General features: G+C 38.4%; 1 protein-coding gene across 5 annotated transcripts in view; it reads left to right on the top strand.

Moving 5' to 3' along the window:
• The window catches only part of arap2 (ArfGAP with RhoGAP domain, ankyrin repeat and PH domain 2), a 326,408-nt gene extending 302,316 nt beyond the window's left edge, over positions 1-24,092 (top strand). For 4 of the 5 annotated variants that reach the window (XM_059647100.1, XM_059647094.1, XM_059647098.1 and 1 more), the window contains 4 exons: positions 4,134-4,169; positions 6,977-7,040; positions 9,764-9,895; positions 16,179-24,092. In XM_059647100.1, the coding sequence (XP_059503083.1) occupies positions 4,134-4,169; positions 6,977-7,040; positions 9,764-9,895; positions 16,179-16,514 (568 nt within the window). In that variant the 3' untranslated portion in view covers positions 16,515-24,092. Of the gene's footprint in view, positions 1-4,133; positions 4,170-6,976; positions 7,041-9,763; positions 9,896-12,845; positions 13,211-16,178 lie in introns of those variants that run through there. The other variant, XM_059647107.1, reaches the window with a different exon arrangement.
• The last annotated feature ends 780 nt before the right edge of the window (positions 24,093-24,872 follow it).

The following is a 24,872-nucleotide window of genomic DNA, read 5'->3' as shown; positions in this document are numbered from 1 at the left end:
TACACCGTAGACATTCTGGAATTCATTATTTACTGGAAGTTTCATATTCCCTTTGCTTCTCAAAGCTTTTCTGGAATTCATTTCTCTCAGTTAATTTTTTTTTCATATTGTTGCCTGTGACTGGATTTCCAAATGGAATTGCCAGTCTGTTAACATAGGGTCCTCCATTCTTTGTTGTATAACGATTGCCCCATTTGCATCAGAAATGCTGCTGGAAAGGAGTGCTCACCACAAATGCTTTTTTTCAGTGCTTTTGAGATGTATTCTAGCAAGGTATGTGTATCTGCAAATCTATCTCAAACCATGAGTTCCGTCTAAAGTCAATTTAGTCCAATAACTCTCATGCCCCCCCCTCCCCCCCCCGACAGATTTGGGAATTTCCAAATCGAATTCCTGCAGTCTTGCAATACAATCTACTAAACTTTATTATGTACAGTTCTACGGATCGATTTCCCCCCTGAATTGTCCAAATTTCACCATACCATATAAACAGTAAATAAACGTTTTGCTATCTTTTAGTCATGAAAGTGATCAATTTGTTCAAACCTTCATCTACGTCCAAACTATCAGTTTCCAATTCTGAATATAATGTTGCTTCGTATTCTGATTTTGTGTGGCAGCAAAAGAGTCAAAGGAGTAATGCTGGTACACATGACTGCTTCGTTCTTCCACAGGCCACAAGATTCACACTCAGTAAAGAGGGATACGTAATCAACCCTAATACTTCAATTTTGATTCAACAATTCCACAGAAGTTTTCTTTGAATTGCACTAAGGGCAGATGCATGAGAAATCAACAGATTCCACAATTCTCCCAAGTTGTAGATGACCCTGACCTGGAACCATATCACTCTTCTCTCACTATTTCAGGTCAAGACCCTGGAGCTCCCATCCTAACAGCATTGAGTGTGTTCTTACAACCCAAGGACAACAAGATTCAAGAAGGTAGCTCATCAAGGGACAATTGGAGGCAATGGAAATTGCAAAGGCAATGAGTCATGACAATATTCCGGCAACACTACTGAAGACCTGTGCTCCAGAACGTGCTGCACCCTTAGCCAGTACAGCTACAACACTATCATCTACCAAGAATGTAGAAATTTGCCCAGGGTGAAAACTAGTTGCAATATTTGCTCGTAAGAAGTCAACAGCTTAATAGTTTAGAACATTAAGAGGACATAACAGATACAAACAAGCTTTTTCTTTTGTGCTTTGTTGTACTGAGGGTGAATTATGCTAATATCTGGTCCGGTCTGACAGAGGTGCCCGATACCAAATGGAGTTAGGGAACAGATGACAGTTATCTGTTAATTGAGGAATAATAGGTGAAAACTGGATGGGAAACAAGTGCTTGGTAGTTTGTTATCTATGAGCTGAAATTAAATTCTGACTAGAAACAAATATGTCTGGGCTCTGTCTAACCAACCGTTAACCTCTCTTATCTATCTAGAATCTGTTGAAGAGGATACTTAGTTGTTTGTAGTTTAGAGATTTGAAACCAACGCTTTCAAAAAAAAAGAAGCTTCTTAGGAAGTGGGATCTCTGCCTGAACCACCACTTAATTGCCCTTCCCTAACTGCCATTGAGAAGGGCAACTATTAAGCTGTTGACTTCTTACGAGCAAATATTGCAGCCAGTTTTCACCCTGGGCAAGTTTCTACATTCTTGGTAGATGATAGTGTTGTAGCTGTACTGGCTAAGGGCGCAGCACGTTCTGGAGAACAGGTCTTCAGTAGTGTTGCCGGAATATTGTCATGACTCATTGCTTTTGCAATTTCCATTGCCTCCAATTGTCCCTTGATGTCACGTGGAGTGATTCGAATTGACTGAAGACTGACATCAATGATGCCGAGGAGCTTTTGGAGGGGGCCAAGATGGATCATTCAGTCGACACTTGTGGCCGAAGTTTGTTGCAAATGTTTGCAATGTAGTGCCCATCTCCTTAATCTTTGAGGATGGGAATATTTGTAGACCATCCTCCTCCAATGAGATGTATCACAATCATTCACGACGGGATATGGCAGGACTGCAGAGCTTATATCTTATCTGTTGGTAGTGGAATTGCTTAGCTCTGTCTATCACTTGCTGCTTACTCAGTTTGGAGAGCAAGTTGTGCTATTTTGTAACTTCATCAGGTTGACACTTAATTTTTGTATATGCCTGATGCTGCTCCTGGCATGACGTCCTGTTCTTTTCACTGAACCAGGGTTAAGCATGACGGTGCCGATTCTGCTGGTGTGTGACTTTGCTGTTGTTGACAGTCCACAGTATCTCATTTGATGCCTGTTCTTAAACTGCCAGATCTGTTCATAGTACATTCCATTTAGCACAATGATGGTGCCACACAACATAATATGGTGCACCCTGAATGCTAACTTCATCTCCACAAAATTTTGTGGTGGTCACGTTTAAGAATAATGTCATGTACAGACGAAACTGCGGCAGGCACCTTGGTAAGGATGAGGTAATTTTTATTTTCTTCTTGCTGGTTCCCTCACCACCTGCAGCAAACTAGCAGCAATGGCTTGTAGGAATTGGTCAGCTTAGTCAGTGGTAATGCTACTGAGCCATTATTGATGATGGACACTGAAGTCCCTCAACCACGTACATTTTGTGCCCTTTTTGATCCTCCATGCTTCTTTCAAATGGTGTTCAACATGGAAGAGTATTAATTTATTAGCCAACAGCTAGGGAGAGCAGAAGGTTTCCTTGCCCATGACTGATCTAAAGCTATGAGAGATCATGAGGTCCACAATCCACATTGAGGTTCCGAGGAATAGGTATACTGTGCTGGAGAGACAGAACGTGTCCAAGGATGGTTATGGTACTTTCTAAGACATTGTCTGTAGAGTGTGCGTGGGAATGATTATGTTGAGCTATTGCTTGACGAGTGTGTGAGGCAGCTCTCCCAATTTTGGAACTTATCCTCGTGTTGAAACGTGCCTCATTATCTTTATAAACTCTTTTAGCTTAATTGTTTTGGGCCTTATTAGTGCAGTTCCACCTTCCCTTTATTGCGCCATAAATAGCTGTCCCTTTATCTTTCTAAACATTAATCTGCAATTTCCTCCCTGAACACAACCTTTTCTCCTCTCTCCCTTCCTTTCGTAGTTAGCTTAAAACCTCAAACCTTTGATCGCACTCTCAAAATATTTTTGTCCCACTTCTTATTTTGCCAACTTAAAAAATGTGAAATGGAGTAATCTACAACATTAAGGCACTATATTAATGTAAGATTTTGCTTTTATATAAGTATGTTGAAAAAGACAAAGCCTACCTGTTCTGCAATATTCCGCTTACTGTATTTTTTACTTAATATTTCTAAGTGAAGAAAATTAACTGGATCTCAGTGCATCCATCATAAGAAGTCGAATTAATACTTATTGCTGGTTAATTGTGGGCTGACTCATTATTGCAAGGGTTGCTGATCTGTTATTTCATCAGCAAACCTCCTCCAGTGAAAATATGCTTTCGACCGAAATAATCTAAAAGCGGTTTTATATGTTACATTTCAAGAAGGATTGAAGACTGAGGTAGTCAACAGCACCAGGAGCTTTATTACAGCAGATATTGACTCAACAGACAGCAAGCTCAGACTGAGCTAATGGCCGCCCATCGTGCCTGATGATGTTGACCTAACGTCACATGTTTGAACTTTTAAAGTGAAAGTCCATCGTGCTTACCAAACGCACAATATATTTTGCTGAAAATTAGACAATAATATTTCATCCATCATTAGGATAGATGTGACAATTAACTAAGGTTATTTAGTAAAAAGAGAATGTGCAATTGGCCTAACTTAAGTGGGTCTCTGACCCCTGAACTCATTATTAGCCTGGTAAATACAACGTATCACGGGCAGTTGTGATCGGTATGGTCTTTAATTAATTTTATGCACTTCGCTGATTTGCAATTTTAAGTTTTTCATTCCTTTTGAAATGATTGCACTTCCTTTTTTTTAGTCTGTGCGTTACTTACTGATAATGACAGTCTTGGAATCTTCAATTCTTCTTGTTTAGTAATCCTTTGTCTCCACCAATTCCGTTTCTTGATGGAAGTACTTTCCCTGTTTATTGCCTTCTAAAGAATGAGCAGGAACCACAATTAATATGTCCATTTTTTCTTGTTGCACAGCTTGGGCTTTACACTTTATTCAGAAAAACAGCAGTGGTAAGTTTTGAAATTACATCTTGTCCAAATCAGTTCTAATGTGTTACCTTTTAAGTCATTTGAAGTGTTTGCAGCAATCAAACTGTTGAGTAGAAAGTAAAATAACGGTATGGCAAAGAACACAAGGTACCCAAGTGAATTGTATGAGATCCTTTTAGCATATTCAATTTGCAAACAGTGAACAGTTAGAATAAAGATCGAAGCAAGAGATTTGTAAGGCAGTGCAAAGAAATTCACTGATTAGTTCATCAGACCAAGCAAGTCATTACATCCAAAGGATTTTTTAATGACATGAACTATATTATGAAAATGGAAGGTGTTTTGATAAGAACTGAAATCATGTATTTTGAGAGAACTCCATCAGATTGCAATAAAATAAATTTGACAGTTAGGAAATAATGCTTTTTACTAGGCAATATTTCTACTGTGTAAAAATTTTGAGGATTATGTAGAAAGTGTTTGAGAATATTTTGATGTCAAAAAATCAGAAACAGGAGATTGCAACGTTACAGCTGTTATTAACCATAAAGGGAGAGGATGGATGAGATGTTTTGCATCAAGTTATTGAGAAATTGATTGGCTTCCAACTATTTAGGCATTGAAGCCCAGTCAGCCCAAACATTTTGGGTATACATAATGTTTGAGCAAAAATATTGAAGATTATTAAAAGGCAAAAAATGGCAGACATGCTAGATAATTGTCTTATAGTGTGACGAATTGAAGACAAAGAAGTACCAGTGATCTGAGGAAAATCAAAAAAAAATCAAAGGACAAGTTAGTTAGATTTTGTGCAAACAAAAGATAATGGTAAAAGTAATGGGACTGACAACAGAAATCTCTAGGATTTTATCATCTCTATCCCAGGATATTAAAATAAATCAGTGAGAAAATTTTTAAAAGTTTTAATCATGATGATTCAAAATTCTCTAGATTCTGGAATTCTTTCCTTGGATTTAAAACTTGGACATATCACTTGATTATTTAGGAAGAAGAGAATGCCAAGAAATTTTATGCATATTAATCTAACATCAGTTTTAGGAAGGTTACTGAAACTGTCATTCAGAAGAGTGAGTAATGTCCCGTTAACCCAATTGAAATTACTAAGGCTTCATACAATAGACTAAGAGGGCAAATGGAATTTGCACATGGAATTGGTGACAACATTTTGACATGTTTCATGAATTTTTTCAGAGCTGTAGTGATAACATGCCTGTATTCCAATTGACAGGAAACAACTAGTGGGGCCCTGCGGTACTGGGGCCAGAAATTTTCATTTTATTCGTAGAACGTATCTCCAAGATTGCTGATGCCACTAAGTAATGTAGATGACAGCAGAAAGTTGCAAATGGGCACTATTACATAGAAACAAGGGAGGTAAACTGTGGCAAATCAAGTTTCCCATGGGGGAATGTAAAGATAATTATAATGGACCTAAAGAAGATTAAATCAGTATTTTCCAACAGGTGAAAAGATAGGAACCAGGGTGTCAAGAGCTATAGTTAGAGGCACATGTACAGGAATCACTTCTAGAAAAACATAATGGGCATTTTTTTTTTATAAAGAAATGTAAAAAGCCTAACAATTTTAGCCCTTATCTTAAGAGATCTGGAAAAGAATGGTGATAGTTAAAAGATCTGATTAGTCGATATTTGGGCTGTTTTATTTGGTTTAGTGCATCACACCTCAAAAAGGATATATTGTCACAGAAGAGACTGTAATTCACCTTTTTAATACGAGGCTGAAATTATTAATTTTATGAAGGTTAATTGCAGAGTCTAGGCTTCTGTTTACTCAAGTGTTGGGCTTTAAGTGACAATGCAATTGAACTAGTAAAGATCATTAATGAATTTGTTACGATCGATGTTGAACAAATATTTCCTCGAGGGAGGAGTCCAGATCAAGAGGACATAACCTTAGAATTACAGATGGGAATCTTACGGTGCTGTGGTAGCGTCCCTACCTCTGAACCTGATGATCTGGATTCAACCTCCATCTCCCTCAGAGGTACATCATATAGTCAGAGAGATGCACAGCACTGAAAAAGGATCATCACATCAGTCTAAAACAACCACCTAACTAATCCCATTCCTCGGAATCTGAACAGATTGGTCAAAAATAATCAAAAGAAGGACTAGGTCCTTCAGCGGTGATGTCAGAAGGAATTATTTAACACAAGATTCATGGAATTCTGCAATGCTGTCTTCAAAAACCTGCTGAGACTAGGCCTTTTGAAAATTCCAAAACTAGCGTTGCTGGCTTTTTGTTAAGCAAGGGTATTAAAATTAAGATTCAGCTTAAATGGTAAAATGAGCTGAATGACTTTGTCATGCCTTCTAAACTGCCTTATCACAAAGCAAAGTTCAGGAAAATGGTGATGAGAGGCACAGTGATAGTGTCTCAACTTCTGGATACCATTGCAGGCAGCAATTTAGGGTAATAAAATGTGGGGCTGGATGAACACAGCAGGCCAAGCAGCATCTCAGGAGCACAAAAGCTGACGTTTCGGGCCTAGACCCTTCATCAGAGCTCTGATGAAGGGTCTAGGCCCGAAACGTCAGCTTTTGTGCTCCTGAGATGCTGCTTGGCCTGCTGTGTTCATCCAGCCCCACATTTTATTATCTTGGAATCTCCAGCATCTGCAGTTCCCATTATCTCTGAAGCAATTTAGGGTAAGTAGTTACCAACGTTAAAATAGCAGGTGAAGTAGGACAAGGATTCTTTTTGTACTGATTTCTCTTTTATGATAATTTCTAGATAAACATTGTAATTGAAGACATTATTCTGATTTGTAAAATATGTATTGACAGGTATTTGTGCTGCGATAAGGAAGACGTATATGTGGAATGGTTAGCTAGTTTGCTCAATGCACAGGTAGGAAGCCCTATTTAATCCTGCTAACATTTATGAATTATTTACCAATCTATTATTTTCACTTTAGCATTATCAACTTATTGTACAATTTGCACATGCACTGATATGAAAATAAAGCTTTATTAATATTATTTATTACTAGTGTAGGAACAAAATTCAGCATCATAGCTTCAATAGTTCATTATGTAAGTTAAGTTTTAGAAAAACCTGTTCAAGCAAAATTTGTAAATATTGTCAATCTTAGACATGATGTGTTGAAATTATTAATAGCAAGCCAGGAAAGCATGGCACCTGTTTTTGCTTCAGAGTTATATTATTTATCATGAAGACAGTGTAAATTTTTAATAATCATTACTTTTGCTTGAATGATAATGGAGGCTTTCAACAAAATATTATTCCCCAGAATGAGCCCTGGAATTTAATAATTTGGTGAAGATGCATATGTTCTCTTCATCTTTTAGAGCTTTGTTTCAATAAACAAAAGCATAAAATCTTTTCAGTTATGAACTCATGGAGCAATCAGCCTTAGAAAAAGAATTTCCAAGAAAAATATGAAACTTTCTGGTATTTTTGGTTTTAAATCTTCCATCATTTTCTAAACTGTGACCTTAAGTTGATTGTATATCCTGTAGTTTCTATAGAAATAGGCACTAAGTCATGAGAATATCTGTCAAAAATGACAAAGGGTTTTACTGCAGCTAGACTATTTCTGAGATTATAGATAAGGTTTGAAGGAGATTTTTTTTTAAAAAATGGTACTGGCCTTATTTGCAAGTTAATAGATCAATTGCAAACTTGTTCCCACAAATTGAATATAATACTGGAGGCATAATTATTTTAATGTGTCTCTAAAACAGTCTGAAATGAAGCAAGGGACAACAGTTTAAGGTTGTGAAGATCATGTGTAAAGAGTTATAGAGAGATATAACAGCATGGTAAAAGATAGGATGCTAAGTCTTTGAAGAAAGGTTGGGAGATATGGCCAAAAGCTTGGAAAGTGGTAGATTTTGAGAAGGTTTTTAACACTTTGGAAGAAAGTAAATACTTAAAAGGCCCAAGTAAAGAGAGCATTGGAAGAAGTCGAAGAGGATTTTACCAGCAGTAACACTGGGATAAGGAATGCTGTGGAGATGGAACTAATGTGTCTATTTCAAGGATTAGATTTGCAATTTGATGCTCAGATCTAGGACAGACCAGTTCTGAAGCTTGTGTTCTACATGATTCAGCCTTAGCTTGAGGCCAGGGCAGGGAAAATAGAATTAATAGCAAGAATTCAGAATTGTTGGTAGGCAGCATTGAATTTAGTCCTTCCAATATTTAATGTAGGGAGTTCTGGTTTGCCCAGACTTCGTTATCAGGTAGGTAGTTATCTTTGGAGCATAGAATGGTCACGCAATGTAGGGAAATGCCAGTGAAGATGAGTTGTGTGGTATTGCTATTTATAAGAAACCGAACAGTCTCTACTGATATTGTTACCAAAGGGAAACACATTGATATGGGGAAATTGATCAATCTTTGGAGAAACTCTGGAACTGAATGGAATCTGGATGAGAAGATATTGTTTTGTGACAGGTCACTTTCACTGACATAGGCCAAATGGTTGGACAATGATGATGTAGCGAACCATATTCAAAGGTAGCGATGTCAAAAATTAACAGAAATTATCACAGAGAATACGCACTGATTGTTTTGACTAGGACATTCAGTACTGTGAGTCAGGTGAAAAATGAATTGCACAGGGAATTGACATGCACATGAAATTTTTGCACATCATTTCAAAAGAATGACTGGATAGCTCCACCTTTAAATGTAATTTTATGCAGTGACTAAAAACTGCTATGTATATATTTTTCACATCACCACAATGAAAAATGAAAGTCTTAAATGCTGAAAATGTATTGTGTAATGCTTTAGTAACTAATTTTTTTGAAAAAATAAGTGAGATACCAGACATTTTGCATAAGCCTCTATTGTGGAGAATGCAAGAAACTAAGTAGGAATAGCTAGAAAACAGGGAATGTTCTTCTAAGCATGTTAGAAGCAGTTTGGAGAAGGTTTACTGAACTAATATGGGGTGGGTTATCTTATGAAGAAAGGTTGATCAGGCTAGGCTTCTATCTATTGGGGTTCAGAAGGGTAAAAGGCAACTTGATTGGAATATTTCAGAATCTGAGGGGTGAATGTGGAAAGGATGGTTTCTTGTGGAAGATTCCAGAATTAGATATCACTTTTTTTCAGAAAAAGTGTTGGTCATTTAGGACAGAAATGAAGAGCATTTATTTCCCTCAGAGTCTTTGGATCTCTGTTCCTCAAAAGGTGGGAGAGGCAGAGTTAAATAGATTCCTGATTAAACAATGTGGTGGAAATTTATCAGGGGTAAGTAGGAATCTGAAGTAATTGGATTAGCCATGATCTTTTTGAGTAGTGAAGCTTACAGAATTTTATTAGAATGGCTCGAGAGTCTGGATGGTTGCGTTCTGCTCCTAATTTGTATGTTCATATAATAATGAAAAATGTCACGTTCATTTTACATCTGCAAAAACTTGTTCTCCACAATTTGTTGTAAGGAAATTAAATTTGTCATGCACATGCTCTGATTTTGATCTGAAATAAACAGGCATTGGTTTTTAGCTCCTGACTTTGTCATTACATATATACGAAGATATAAAAATTCTTAGTGGAATTGGCTTTTAGTGATGGAAAAATGTGCTTTCTTCCTTCAGCATGAAGGCGACCTTTGGCGACTAGATGCAAAGTTGCATGTTTCATCAGCGATATTGAATTCAAAACTCAGCAACATGGGTTTAACACCAGGTCAAAAAAAGATTGATGGCAGAAAAATGGAACAAGCACATGTAAGTTGTTCGCCATAGTCGATTCCACTTGTCAGTGTTCACAAACAGCTGCAGTTATATTACTGTTTTGATTTAATACAAAGTTATCTTGCATGTGCATGGTATGGAAATGTAGCATTGTATCTCAGGAATTAGTCCTGACCTGAATCCACACCCAGTACGAATATCAATGCATGACACCTCTTGTGACTGGAGTTTCATTCCCACTGTAACATAGTATGAATTGCTGACCATTGGTCATGTATAATGTTCAAATGGTCCTCTGTATTTTCTGGATATTTCCAATGTTTTATTTGTTTAGATAGCACATTTGTACATTAGGTGAGAAAAAAAATTGCATTTTTCTGTATATTGGTGCATTAACAGGTTTCTCAATGCTGTTTTGTAACACAAGGCCAATCTTGACTGTTGCATCAGATGCAGATTAATGATGTTTCAAATGTTAGCAAATTGATTTAAGATGTATTGAGGTGACCTGGTCAAGGAGCACTGAAGTTCTTTACATTTCCATATTCTGGTAAGTTTATTTTATAACATGCCTTACTGGTTACGGATTGACAAACTATCTCATTAAGGACTGTCTGGTAGATGTGATGAAGGCCTGTTTTACAGAATGCTGCCAGCACTGGTGCAAACTAATTTTAATTTGTGCATAAAGTCCCTTATTTGCATAACAAAAGGGACTAGCACTGTTTCAAGAGGGAGTACTAAACTATAACTTGTAATGAGCAATGATTCTTGTTCACCATGGAGACTTAGAAGACTACTTGGCTCTTAAGAAGCAGGCATTGTGTTTGGATTTCTAGATCAAAATATCTTATTGGGTCAGGGAGTCAGAGTAAGTGCACCTCCTGGCTGACCTCTACAATCACATCCAATTCAAAGAAAATTCTAGCCTGGCCTGTGATTAATCTTTTTGATCGTAATGCAATTGATCTTAAAATATTCAGCATTTACATCTGCCCTTTAAAGAAAGACACATTCGCACTGCAGCCGAAACTAATATTTTGCCCACAATAATATCTCATTCTTGAGTAATATGTTCCATGCTTATGAAAATAGGACATGTTGCATGAGTAATGCTACATGAGATCAACTAATATAAATATTTACAATACTTATTAAGCACTATTTTGATGCTATACAATTTAAGCTGGGCACCATTTCATTGACATTTAAAACATCATTAATCTTCAGCTAATGCAAAATTCACGAAGGTCTTGCAATACAAAGCAGCATTGAGAAACAATTTAATGTGCCAATATGTGCAGTAAATGAAGAGAAAACATATTTCTCACCTGTTGTACAAATGTGCATTTTATAAAAATAGAAAAGGTAGAAAATATCAAGGAAAGCTCGTGCACCATCTTAACATTATACATTACCCATTTCACAGTGACCGCGGATCCATACTTTGTCACAGTAAGAATGAAAATCTTGTGCTGTGTGATGTTTGCATTGATGTTTCTACTCAGCGTGAGATTCAGGCCAAGAACAAATTCCTGCGATATAATGTTACCTTTGTATACCATGTGCACGCGAGATCACTTTGCATCAATAGGAAGTAGCAGTGTAACTTCAACCATTTGTGAATTTCTAGGCCTAATGTTACTGATGAGATTTTTTTGTTGATTGTAAATGAACAGAGTTCTTTGTCCTTTTTCCATACTTTACTGTGACACAAAGTTTTCATATAGCAAGTTGTTCTGTCCCACACATAAAGCATATTCGACACACCGAAGCAATTTCTACAGAAAAATCAGGTGAGCATTGTAAGGTGCTGTTTATAAGTGAACTTTTTGAAACTCATCGTCAGCTTTTTACAGAGATCAGTAGAAAGAAAGTGATATAAGAAATGGGATAGTGGTTATGTTGTAAGAAGTCATTCAATACAGCATCCCTGGTATAAACTGAGCAAGAAACCTATGCAATTAATGAGTTTAATCAGGATAAAAACTTAATGACTGTCTTACACTTTTATGCTCATTGCATTAGAAGTTGGTTTTGACCTGCATTGCATTCCATGCTTGTTTAAAATGTTTTAAAGGGGTTTTTTGTTTCTGAAAAGTCAAAATGCTGTTTTATGGACACGAGTAAATCTTAATTGTCAAAGCAAAGGCATCCTTCAGAGGGAATAGAACTCTGGAACAGCAGGGATTTACCTTCAGGAGTCAAATTAAATACTGTTTCAGGAATAATCTATTGTAAGTAGACCACTGAGGCAGTTTGTGTGGTGTGAAAGCCAATGGACATCAAAGAGTAATAAGCATGTGTTGATGTATAAAACTAACTTATAAGTATCAGTCATATTCCAAGGTACAGCATTTGGGGAACAGTGCTCCCAAATGCATCGCTCTCTACAAAAGGAGATTGATGTTCTTAAAAATAAATAATGCAGATGAATATTTTGTTCACAGAACTGTAGTGCTATTGCAGCAGGTGTACATGTACCATTCAGCTACTGTGTGAGGAATCAATTACATCAGATTCAACTAGAGAAAGCAACATCTCAGATTTAATGAAGTAAAGTGGCTAGGAATTTAATGGTGGAAATATTATTAACCAACAGATTTTTGTCCACTGTTATACTTCATACATTGGAAAATAATAACTGGAAATGATTTGTGGGTGCTCTTGAGATGACAGTACTTTCTCAGAGAATCGTATTACAGTGAATGTATTGGAGCAGATGAAGTGATTTGAAGCGCATATGCTTTTGTAGAGCTTTACAGTTGAAACATAAGTGAATTATTTAATAATACAGCACCATCCAACAAACTAAACAAAGATAAAACATTCAGGGGTGATAGTGAATAAGTTAACATTGAAGGCCTGGGCCATAAGTCAGAGCAGCTCTGACAATAGGTTCATATTAGTACATCAGTTACTTTATTTACTGCACAAATGCTGGTTTGCTGAGTGCTTCCAGCAGTTTACATTTTTGTTTCAGATTGGTAGCACCAGGAAGAAGAAACAAGACAATGCGTTGATTACCTAAGATGATGTGCTTTCATCCGCCATACACGTGCTAAGTCTCTTCATTTATTCTTGACTGAAAGCCCAGACATCTATTAGACTGTTACAACAGCTAAGCACTTGGGAAAGTGTTGCTTAATTAATAGAACTCTGATTCTTTTATTTCAATTGCATATTGTTACTTCTACCGGACTGAGGCCCCAAGTGCTTGCAGTTTCCGCTGTTCATAATTTAAATGATACAGTTAATTGACACTACTTTTGACCTGTAGTAAAATAAGAGCTTTTCTTCTAAAGAAAGTGGCAAGTTATCAATTAATAACTTTTAAAAGTGCCTTTATACATATAATTGTCGCTGTAGTGTTCATTTGCTCTATATAGTGTCTGGGTGAATGGGTGTAGAAGTGCAATATTTGGCATTGAAGATATGATGGAACAAGGTGGGTGGGGCATAGCTTGGCATGTAGATCAAGGTGAGCCCATGAGTTGGGGCACTTATTTTGGCATGAAAGGTATAAATGTTCATGGGGAGCCATAGCTGGAATGACGATATGGATAAGTCTTTTTGAACTTGCCTGTCAACAGTTTCCTTCATGCCTGTCTCTCTGTGGATATCTTCTAGCATCACCGTCAGAACAGTCAACACTTAAAGCCATCCGCATCTTAGTGTCATTTCATGCTTTTGCCTCAAAATTACCTTCCTCTAGTATTGTCTCTCCATCTTCTATACACAGTCCATTTCTCAAATTTAAAGGCCACTGCTAACTATTTTGGCAGGGCAGCCCTCCTGTCAGTGAGAGCCACTCCCACTGCTTACCAAAATGGTTATTGTTCTTGATGCTATTGTTGCCACAGCAGGTTCTCTTTAAAACCGCATGATGGAGTGGCTTAACATGCTGCCGTGTTGCAGGCTAGGCCAGCGGCAGTGAAGCTCAGATCGAGGTGAGGACAGGGTAACAGGAGTAATCGCCAAAAAGTTGGAAATTGCCTCTTAGAAAAAAAAACACACTCCCAAAACATGTCCTGGGAGTAAAAGCTTTTTATCCAGGTGAAGAACCAGCTGTCCTGGTTCCATACTTAAAGGCTTTCTGTCAATTTTATGGGACTATCTACCTGGTCTGTGGTCTCACTGCCTTCACCCTTTTGAGTTTTACACATCATGGGAAGCCTGTGGATTGACTGTTAAAACCAGAATTCTGGGTTAAATATTCATTCCATTTCCTGTTAATCCAGTAAAATGTAGACATGCAAATTTCTATCAAGAGGCTACTGATTAGCTAGTTACTACCAGTTGCTAGCTATTACAGCCGCAGGATTTCTTATGCATCTCAAAACATGCACCAGATGAAAGGAGAAGTGAATGGCATCAATGACACGCCAACAATTATTTGCTGATTAACTTGCTACTTATCTTGGCACGCAACCCCTTCCAAGTTTAAAAATTCTGCCCAGAAAGGGTAATTGCTAGGAAGTGATGCGAAACTTTTGTAAAACACTGGTATGGATTCAGCCTAAATTTGTACTCAGTTTCGACCCTGACACTTCAGGAAGAATGTCGTGGCCTTGATGCAGTGGAGATTTACTCAAATAGTACCAGGGAGAAGGAGCTCCAGTTATATGGGCACACTGGAAAAATTCGAATTACCTTCTTCGAGGCAGAGGAATTTCTGAGTAGGTTTGACAGCAGTGTTGAAACTTATGAACTTTTCTTTCTCGATTAACTCTTCTGGAGCCTGCACCCTGTCACCAGGCAACCTTTATTTTCAAATGCATAGCCTTTGACAATAGCACTGCCTCTCACTGAGTCAGGCATTTAGGGTCCCAGTATCCCTGACATTCATCCTTCTGTGTCAGCCAGGGCTCCCTGATTGGGACTGATAACCTGGTCCAATCAGGGAACTCATATTCTATGATAATGAAATGTGAGGATGGATGAACACAGCAGGCCCAACAACATCTCAGGAGCACAAAAGCTAATGTTTCGGGCTACACCCTTCATCAGAGGGTAACTACATTGAGTTAACTACATTGGCAGGCAGGACCTTCCACGCTCTTACCACTCTGAGTAAAGAACCTGCTTCTGACATCTGCCATAAATCTATCACCCCTCAATTTGTAGCTATGCCCCCTTGTACAAGCTGAAGTCATCATCCTCAGAAAAAGACACTCACTGTCCACCCTATCTAATCCTCTGATCATCTTGAATGTCTCTCTGATGCTCTCTGATGAAGGGTCTAGGCCCGAAACGTCAGCTTTTGTGCTCCTGACATGCTGCTGGGCCTGCTGTGTTCATTCAGCCTCACATTTCATTATCTTGGATTCTCCAGCATCTGGAGTTCCCATTATTACTCATATTCTATGATGTCCAGTTGGCTGACATCATTACAATCACTTCAGTTTCCAACAGCAAGCTGGTCAGTATTTAGCGAACAGATGTCGGATGACTAGCAAAATAACTAGAAAAACTTTGTTCTTAACAATGAGTTGTTATGATCTGGAATTTACTGCATGAATGGGTGGTAGAAGCAGGTACAGTTGAAGCATGCAGAACAGAATTGCATAAACACTTAGAACATAGAACAATACAGTACAGAACAGGCCCTTCAGCCCTCGAAGTTGCGCCAAGCTGTGAACTAATCTAAGCCCCTCCCCCTATACTATCCCATCATCATCCATATGCTTATCCAAGGACTGTTTAAATGCCCCTAATGTGGCTGAGTTAACTACATTGGCAGGCAGGACCTTCCACGCTCTTACCACTCTCTGAGTAAAGAACCTGCCTCTGACATCTGCCATAAATCTATCACCCCTCAATTTGTAGCTGTGCCCCCTTTACAAGCTGAAGTCATCATCCTCTGAAAAAGACTCACTGTCCACCCTATCTAATCCTCTGATCATCTTGAATGTCTCTATTAAATCCCCTCTTAGCCTCCTTCTCTCCATTGAGAACAGACCCAAGTCCCTCAGCCTTTCTTCCTCAGGCCTGCGCTCCTGACCAGGCAACATCCTGGTAAATCTCCTCTGCACCTTTTCCAATGCTTCCATATCCTTCCTACAATGGGGCGACCAGAACTGCATGCAATATTCCAAATGAGGCTGCACTAGCGTTTTGTACTTGAAGGAAAAGAACTTGCACAACTGTGGGGAAGAGCAGGAACCTGTCATTAATGTATGTTGATAAAATGAACACTTATTGCTATATCCTAGTTTTAGCAGAAAGCAACATCACCGTTTCTTTAAGTTTGAGAAGTTGTGTTTGAGCTAGCGTATCAAATTTCCTGCTTTCAGCATTTAATTTCTTACTACAGGACTGCAGGAAGCTGAAGCTGAAGGATGCCCTTCATCAAACATTTGGTGAGGATACACAAGGGAGATCTCATCACTTGGCTGCCTGCCAACACCACTCAGAGCTTCTGCCTACAAATGGACAGGAGCCAAATCGACCCACTTTACGTCCAGGTCAAAGTAGTGTAACACAAAACATCACAAAATTAGAACGTAATCAAGGACCACAGAATTCAGGTCAAGCAGAAGGCAGCCTGAATAAAATGATTTTTGGAACAGATGCAAAACTGCATTCACAACTCATGCAGGAGCTGAACACTGTCTTTGTAAAAAGTAATCCGTTGGTTAAGAATGAATAAAGTATGTCTTCATCTCTTAAAATATATGGACAGCTTCATCATCTTTAGTGAACACCATGCATCGTAAAATGAAGATATTTTACTTTATAAGAATTCACAATTAAGAGGCTATTTCCATTCGGCTACTTACATCATTCCATTTTTAATGTATCTTTTTAAACAACAGCTTGGATCCATTCAAATTGTCTGATTTTAGAAACTACATTGATCCATATTAAATACTCAAAAGTAAAATCCTGACATACATGTGCACTTCATTTATTGGACTATCCTTGAGGCTTGTCTTGCATCAAAGTTGAATTACATGGTGCTTATGACTAAATTGGGTGTGACTGGTCAGGCAATTTGGGAAGAATTGTTGCTATGCAGCCTGCATGTTAAGTGCAGATGGTCATAGCCAATGAACAACCGTTAGTTTGCTTGGAGTTGTCATTGTTGATAATTGATTGTGATGTTTACCTTCTTTATCAGATTAACATGGGAGTAGAAAGGTTATCTCCCTCTTGTCAAAGCACATATTTCTATCAAGTTCCTATAAAGGAATATTTTAGATTTAATTAGAACCACAGTGACATAATGCTGAAGTATCCATTTTTAAGATACAATATGTATTTCTTAGAAAACAGTTAAGCTTGCAGAGATGTGTAGCCAAGCGACTGGTCTCCAAAATCATCTAATTTGATGATAGCATGTTAGTTCGATATTTATATACAAAGGAAGATGAAATGAAGTACAGAAAAGGGAATTTTATACTTTCATAAAATTGGCATTTATGATTTGCTTTTCAATTGACACATTCACAGTCATTGACAAGCTTATATGTTTTTAACTTCCCATAATATTGGTAGCGTTAGAAACCATAGCGTATTAAATCCGCCAATGATTTGGACAGTCTGCAGGCTGATGTGATAGGGATTTGCTGTAGTATTCTCTTATTTTTAAAAATTCTTTTTTGTTTGTGCTCTGCCTAAAGACAGCCACTTGGTTTGTGGTCTACTTTAACTTCATCCTGAGCTGTTTCTCTGTCAGGCTTTGTTAGTGACAGTTTGTTATTGCCTTTGCACCCTCTGAAGCAAGGTGAGGAGGTGAGTTCCAGGTCTACCTCGCTAGAGTGGGAATTGAATCTGCGCTGTTGGTGTTATTCTGAATCACACATTGGCAATCTAGCCAATTGTGATAACTGGCCCCTTAGCTCATCAAGTTCACAACATTTTGAAGAGAAATGCAATTTGCTGTTCAAGCAAATTGGCTGCACCAAAGATGCTGCCTGATCTTTACCTTCATCCTGAAGAGTACTTGCTTTTATAGCTCTCTCATTTGCAATTGACCTAATCACTATAGAAGTTACTAGATTTAGTTAATTAAGATGGAAAGAGTTGTATTTACATCACATCTTTTGTGACTGCAAGTCACCCCCAAGTGCCAATGAAGTGCTTTTAAAGTTGTACTTCTGACTGCCTAATTTCCCACATTATAACAGTGTATATATGTGCGCTTTCCTGGAATCAGCCACAAAATCAACATCTGTCTACTTGAAATGATTCCAATGATGAAAAGCTACAGTTGATGCGCATTTGGGATTTTTAAGGATTTTGTATGCTTCATTTATTGGGTGCCTCAAAAAATTTCAGAAGCCCTTTCTGCTCAATGAATAACAATCGGTGACTGTGCATATAAGGCAATCATTTTATGTATAGAAAATGGCACAATCAGTGACCAGATGAATAACTCATTAATCTTTGTTTCATCTTGGTATTGTTAGTTGAAGGATGGATGTTAGCCAAGTTACCAGGAAATTATCTGTTCATCATACAACAGTACCATTCAATCCTCAGTATCTACTAAGTTATTGGGAAGAGTAATGATCAGGGCCTTTTCTGAAAAAAATCATGTACAGGATATGGGTGCCACTGGCTGAGCCAGAATTTATCGCCCACTTCCAGTTGGCCTGAAGAAGGTGATGGTGAGCTGCTTTCTTGAAATCCACATTCTACCTGGAAACGGGTACATTCACAATGTTGTCAGATGTGGAGTTTGAGGTTTTTGACCCTGCGATACTGAAGGAATGTTTATATATTTCCAAGCCCAGATGTCAAGTGGCTTGGAGAAGAACTTGCAGCTGATGGTATTTCCATGTACCTGCTACTCCCATACTTCCACATGGAAGTAATTGAAGAGCTGGAAAGTGCTGGAAAGCCTGGACAGGCTTTGTGGAGTCAGGAGTTGAGTTGCTAATATTTGTAGTCTCTGACTTGCTCTGATCGTCACAGCATTTATACAACTACTCCAGTTCAGTTTCTGGTCATTTGCAACTCTCCTTGATGTTGACAGTGTGTAATTCAGTGATGCTAATACTATTGAGTGTCATAGGGTAATGGTTCAATTCTCTTATGGGAAATGACCATTGCCTGGAATTTGGGTGGTGTGAGTGTTACGTGTCCTTTGTCAGCCCGAGCCTAGACTTTGTCCAGATCTTGTTACATTTGGGCATGGACTGCTTCAATATCTGAGGAGTCACGTGTAGTGCTGAACATTAGTTCTGATAATATGATAGGAGCAAGGTCATTGATGAAGCAGCCTAAGATGATTGGGCCTAGGACTATACCCTGAGGAACTCCTGCAGAGATGTCCTGAAGCTGAGGTGGCTGACCTCCAACAACAAAACCATTTTCCTAAGTAACAGGTATGACTCAAATCAGTGGAGAGTTTGCCCCCAATACCAATTGATTCCAGTGTTGCTTGGGCTCCTTGATGCCATACTTGGTTGAACGTGACCGTGATATCAAGGTCAGGAGCTGAGTGGTCATGGCAGAAATGAAACTGGGCATCCCAGAACAGGCTATTGCTGAGCAGGTGCTGTTTGATAGCACTGGTGATGATACCTTCCATCGCTTTACTAATGATCGAGAATAGACTGATGGGATGGTAATTGGGTTTCTGCTGCCTTTTTCTGTACAAGATATATCTGGGAAATTTTCTGTGCAGTCTGATACACACCATTGTCAAAACTTGGCAAAGGACACAGCAAGTTCCGGAACAATACTACCGCCAGAAAATTTTCAGTGCATTTCTTGATAACATGTGGAGCAAAGTGAATTGGATAAAAATCAGCATCTGTGACACTGGGGAAGCCACAATGAATCATCTACTGAGCACTTCTGGCTGGAGATTGCTCTGAATCCTTTGCGATAATGTGCACTGAGCATTGCTGTGAATGGGGATGGCTGTAGAGCCTCCTCCTCTTCCAGGGAGTTGTTTGATTGTCCTTCACCATTTATGACTAGATATGGCGGAACTGCAGATCTTAGATCTGACCTGCCAGTTGTGGAATCACTTCGGTCTGTCTATCAGCTGCTAGTTTTGCTGTTTGGAATGGAAGTAGTCCTGTTTTGTATCTTTACCTGGTTAATACCACATTTTTAGGTATGGTGCTGTTCCTGCCATACCCTCTTGCATTGAGCCATTGATCTCTTGGTTTGACCTTAAAGGTAAAGTAGGGGATGTGCTGGGCTTTGAGGTTTCAATTCGTATTGGAGTACAATTCTGCTGTTGTTGATGACTCTCAGAACCTCTTGGATGCCCAGTCTTAAGGTAGCAGATTTATTCAAAGTCTATCCCATTTAGCATTGTGGTTAGGCACACAACATGAGATGTTTTTTCTCAATGTGAAAGCAGGACTTGATCTCTATACTGTCATGGACAGATGCTCCTGGGATAGGCAGATTAGTAAGAATGAGATCAGTTATGCTTTCCCCTCTTGTTAATAGCATTTTCAAAGAATGGCACTTTCAGAACTGTTGTGTATTGTCAAGCATTGGCACAATCGATTATGTCAAAGTCCTAGAAGTGTAACAAAAGCCCATGGTTTTCTAGGAGTGATTCTTATCTGTCATCAACACATAAAGATTGTATGTCTGATGTTTGAGTCCCAGGATTGATCAGCTGAAATGTGTACATTTTCCCCAAAACTTATAGATATTGTTCTGTTGTCTATCCCTGGAGTATTTTTTTCCCAAACCCATTTTCATTGCTGCAGCATGAGTGTTCTTCCATTGGAAGGAACTGCTTCATGAAAGTCAGTTTTTACCACAGATGCACCATTGACACTGGGAGTTTAGTATATGGACAGTTTCTCCCTGTGTCACTTGAAAAAATTATTGTTAATTTGCACTTGAAGTTCCTGTTTTCAGTCATTAAAAGCAACCACAACAGATGTCACCAGCCATGAGGTGATTTCTGCAATTATACCACTGCCATTTTGGTTTTTGTGACTTTTCCTAGGCATGAGTTGGATTCCACCCAGGTTCTTCTCAAACATGATTCTTGGATGATTTTTTCAGTTATTTTACACTATTTTGTGTATTTAAATCTGTACAGATGTAAGATGGAGTTGGTTCATTGTTGCATCAGTGTAGAGGATGGTACAGTTTGATCCTTAATATGCTAAATTATGACAGCACCTTGTGAAAACTTTGCTACGTCTCTGTGCTTGTGGAGTACTATAGAGTTGCAAGATCAAAATAACTTGAGATTTGTAATGCGGATGCTCTGTGATTTTAAATGTGGCATGGTCTGAACTGTTTTCACAATACCGCCTGTGGTTTCACCCCTTAGCTGAAAGAGAAAGAAACCACGAGTTCAGCAGTTTCTATTCTGGCTGATCAACACTGACAGTTGAAGACAAATTCATGAATTGCATATATAGTAATCAGTTATTGCTTGGACCAAGAGAGAAAAAGAGGCAGTTAGGCAGTTCAATCTCATGAATTTAACATGATGCTGTAAATAATGCAGCAGCCCAGACGAGCAGAAGTTGAACCGCCTTTTAGAATTTCAAATTGACTGTTACCAAAGTCCTGATTGGTATGAGGTAGTTGATTTGCTCACCAAGCTGGCTGGTTATAGTTCAAACTATATGAACTATATATAACAAGCCAGCTCGGCAAGCAAATCAACAACCTTGCCCACAAACTGAGCTACAAATCTTCGCAAGTACCTTAAACTCCTGATTGGTATCATTGAATGCAACATTTGGCAGCATGAGTTTCAGTTCTGTTTAGATCATAGTTTTGTAAATCTTAAGAGGCTCTGTATCCTCTTAGTTGCTTCTAATTATGATTTGCTAAGCAACAGCTGATGATTAATTGCTACCTATCACAGAGTATCAAGGTTTTCTTTTTCTATTATTCCAAAGTGTTTCTATTCCAGAGGAGATGACTGCAATGTAGATTTCGTACCCTATAGACACATAGGTAGAATTTCTCCATGCGAGTTCCTTGATTTTCCAGCATGACTTAGACCATAAGACATAGGAATGGAAGTAAGGCCATTCGGCCTATCAAGTACACTCCGCCATTTAAATCATGGCTGATGGGCATTTCAACTCCACTTCCCTGCACTCCCCCCCCGTAGCCCTTGATTCCTTTTGAGATCAAGAATTTGTCGATCTCTGCCTTGAAGGCATCCAACGTCCTGGCCTCCACTGCACTCTGCGGCAATGAATTCCACAAGCCCACCACACTCTGGCTGAAGAAATGTCGTCTCATTTCAGTTTTAAATTTACCCCCTATAATTTTAAGGCTGTGCCCACAGCTCCTAGTCTCCCCGCCTAATGGAAACAACTTCCTAGCATCCACCCCTTCTAAACCACACATTATCTTGTAAGTTTCTATTAGATCTCCCCTCAACCTTCGAAACTCTAATGAGTACAATCCCAGGATCCTTAGCCGTTCATCATACGTTAAACCTATCATTCCAGGGATCATCCGTGTGAATCTCCGCTGGACACGCTCCAGGGCTAGTATGTCCTTCCTGAGGTGTGGGACTTAGTTGAAGGTTGTTGGAAACCCCAGTGAAGTGACATTAATGACCAGTCCGGCTGTTAGTATTTTTCGCAGTATTTCCATTAAAATTCTGGAGGGAGGCTGGAAAGGTGCATAGTTGCTAGCTGTCCATTTTCTGAACGTTGAGAAATCTCAACTTTGAACTGCAGCAAGGTGGAAAGGGACAAAGAGTTAATTTGACTTCAGGTTATACCTTTCAAACAATGTACCTGAGTAGAAATGGGCAAACAGCAAAAGAGGCCATTTGACCTGTTTTGTCAGCATTAACATGGATTTTCAGAAATTTTGCTTGGAATTTAGTTTTGGGCTTTTAGTTGATCAATATTTAGTGATACGACATTGAAAATTTTAGCGAACCTTTCAGGGCAGAAGCATTGGCAAAATTGTAATTGTTAGTCTGTTGTTTTAAAACCCATTATGTCATTCAACCAGGTTTAATTTTTTTTCAAGAGCTTTTACTGAGATTTATAGTGTGCAAAATGGATGTTCAAATCAAATCAGATAACTTGAAGTGCCCTCTTCGAGCAGTGGCAATTCATTGACATCAGCTTTGGGCTTCTGTACTTGACAGGCATGGGAGGTATTACTGATAACAAAGAGGTGTGGCTTGAGGTGGGAGGAGGGGATAGGTGAGAGGAAGAACAGGTTAGGGAGGTGGGGATGAGCTGGGCTGGTTTTGGGATACGGTAGGGTGAGGGGACATTTTGAAGCTGGTGAAATCCACCTTGATACCATTGGGCCAAGGTATTACTGTTCATTTCACATTTGTGATCATAGGAAGCATTTACAATTTCATCATCATTATGATGGTAAAACCCTTGGTCAGCATTCTTAACAATGTTCTTCAATTGTGCATTACTTATGAGGCTTGAGGGTTGAATCTAAAGTTTTTGTTTACAATAGTTTGAGACATCTGAGTTAACAATGTAACATTGTGATTCACTGTGGCTTAGTCATGACATCTGTGAACATTGAAAATGACATTTTCTTAACTTCCTAACATCAGGAACTGATTGATTCAATAGTATTGTGCAATAGTATGCGAAATGTCGGTTACTTGAGACTATTTCTAAGGAATGTATGAATTTGAAAATTGAGTGTAAAATATAACTGACCTTTTCTATGGATAATTTGATCCTTGAGACTTTGTTTTAGGAGAACATAGGCTGGTTAACTTTAGGCATTAAGTAATGTAGAGCTTTTGTTACCATGATGCAAGTGTAAATTAAGCAGCTGTTGTTGGTAATATTAAATAACAACGCTTCTTCTGTAATGGTTAATTTAGCAGCAATTTGTCTATTTTGTCAAGATGCATAATGATGCAGAAATAGAATGTGCATTTCTATTTTTCTAAGTATCTGCTCTTTGAAATTATACATTTATTATAAGTAGTCAAACTGCCACAAATCTTGTAAAATAAATACTTTGTAATTGTAACAAATGACACCTGTAATTAAGGTCTGATTTTGGCTCCATCAGCAGCTGATGTACTTCAGCTAAATAAATACATTTGTTGATCTTGAAGTTTTTAACAGTATGAATAATGCTGTGGTTGGTTACTTATAAATGTTTATGTTGCATTTTGATTACTACTTGTCACCATATTTGTGAACATCTTTTTTGCTTGTTGAGCCATATTTATATTGAATAAGATAGAGAACTGTACAGAACACTATTTCTGAGACTGACCTTGCTATGGGCTGGTTGCTTGCTGAAATAAAAGATGTGAAAATTGTATCTGTTTTTAAGCAGGTGATATAAATTTGTTTCAATTATTAGAAATGTATCCTTAGTTAGAGGCAGTAGGTTCATGATCAAAAACAGAATTTAGTGGAAAAGCTCAGCAGGTTCAGCAGCATCTGTGAAGAGAAATCAGAGTTAACATTTTGGGTCCAGTGATCCTTCCTCAGCACTGACCTGACACAGCTTTTAGGATCATCATTTTGTTTGAGTTCTTGCCTTTACTTAATGTTACATTGGCTGCCTGTTCTAGTAAGAGATGCCTAGAATGCTAGAGGAACAGAGATTTCAGCCTGGTCAGTATTTCTCTCTCAGCTAGCATCATAGAACAAAATAGTTATTTATTCAATGACTATTCACTGGGATCTTCCTCAGCATGTAAGTGTCAGTGCATTTACCGAACAATGCACGTTCACCTGTTCTGAACTAGGGTTGCTCAATGGTTACAGTATTATGAAAGTGTGTGCTTATTCAAAGTTGGTCTAACTGGAAATGCAATTTCCTAGAAACCAAGTAGCTAATTTGTCTATACACAGAAAGGAGACCACTACCTACATGCAAAACTCAAGATTACCCCACCTCCCCCCAAGAAAGCAACTTCAAAAGAAAAGAACATTACAGTGGTAACAAGTATTTAAGACTGACTATCCATTCATTAATGTGGTTGAACTCCACAATGAAAAAAGTGGTATTTCTTCAGGAAATTAATGATAAAATTGGTTTTCATTTGGATTTTTTTCCATCATAAATTTTGAGGTCACAGCATTTAAACACT

This window comes from Stegostoma tigrinum, chromosome 1 (genome assembly GCF_030684315.1).
Source record: "Stegostoma tigrinum isolate sSteTig4 chromosome 1, sSteTig4.hap1, whole genome shotgun sequence".
Classification (NCBI taxonomy): Eukaryota; Metazoa; Chordata; class Chondrichthyes; order Orectolobiformes; family Stegostomatidae; genus Stegostoma; species Stegostoma tigrinum.
The sequence above is the reverse complement of the archived record's forward strand: the minus strand, read 5'-3'. Positions and strand labels throughout refer to the sequence as shown.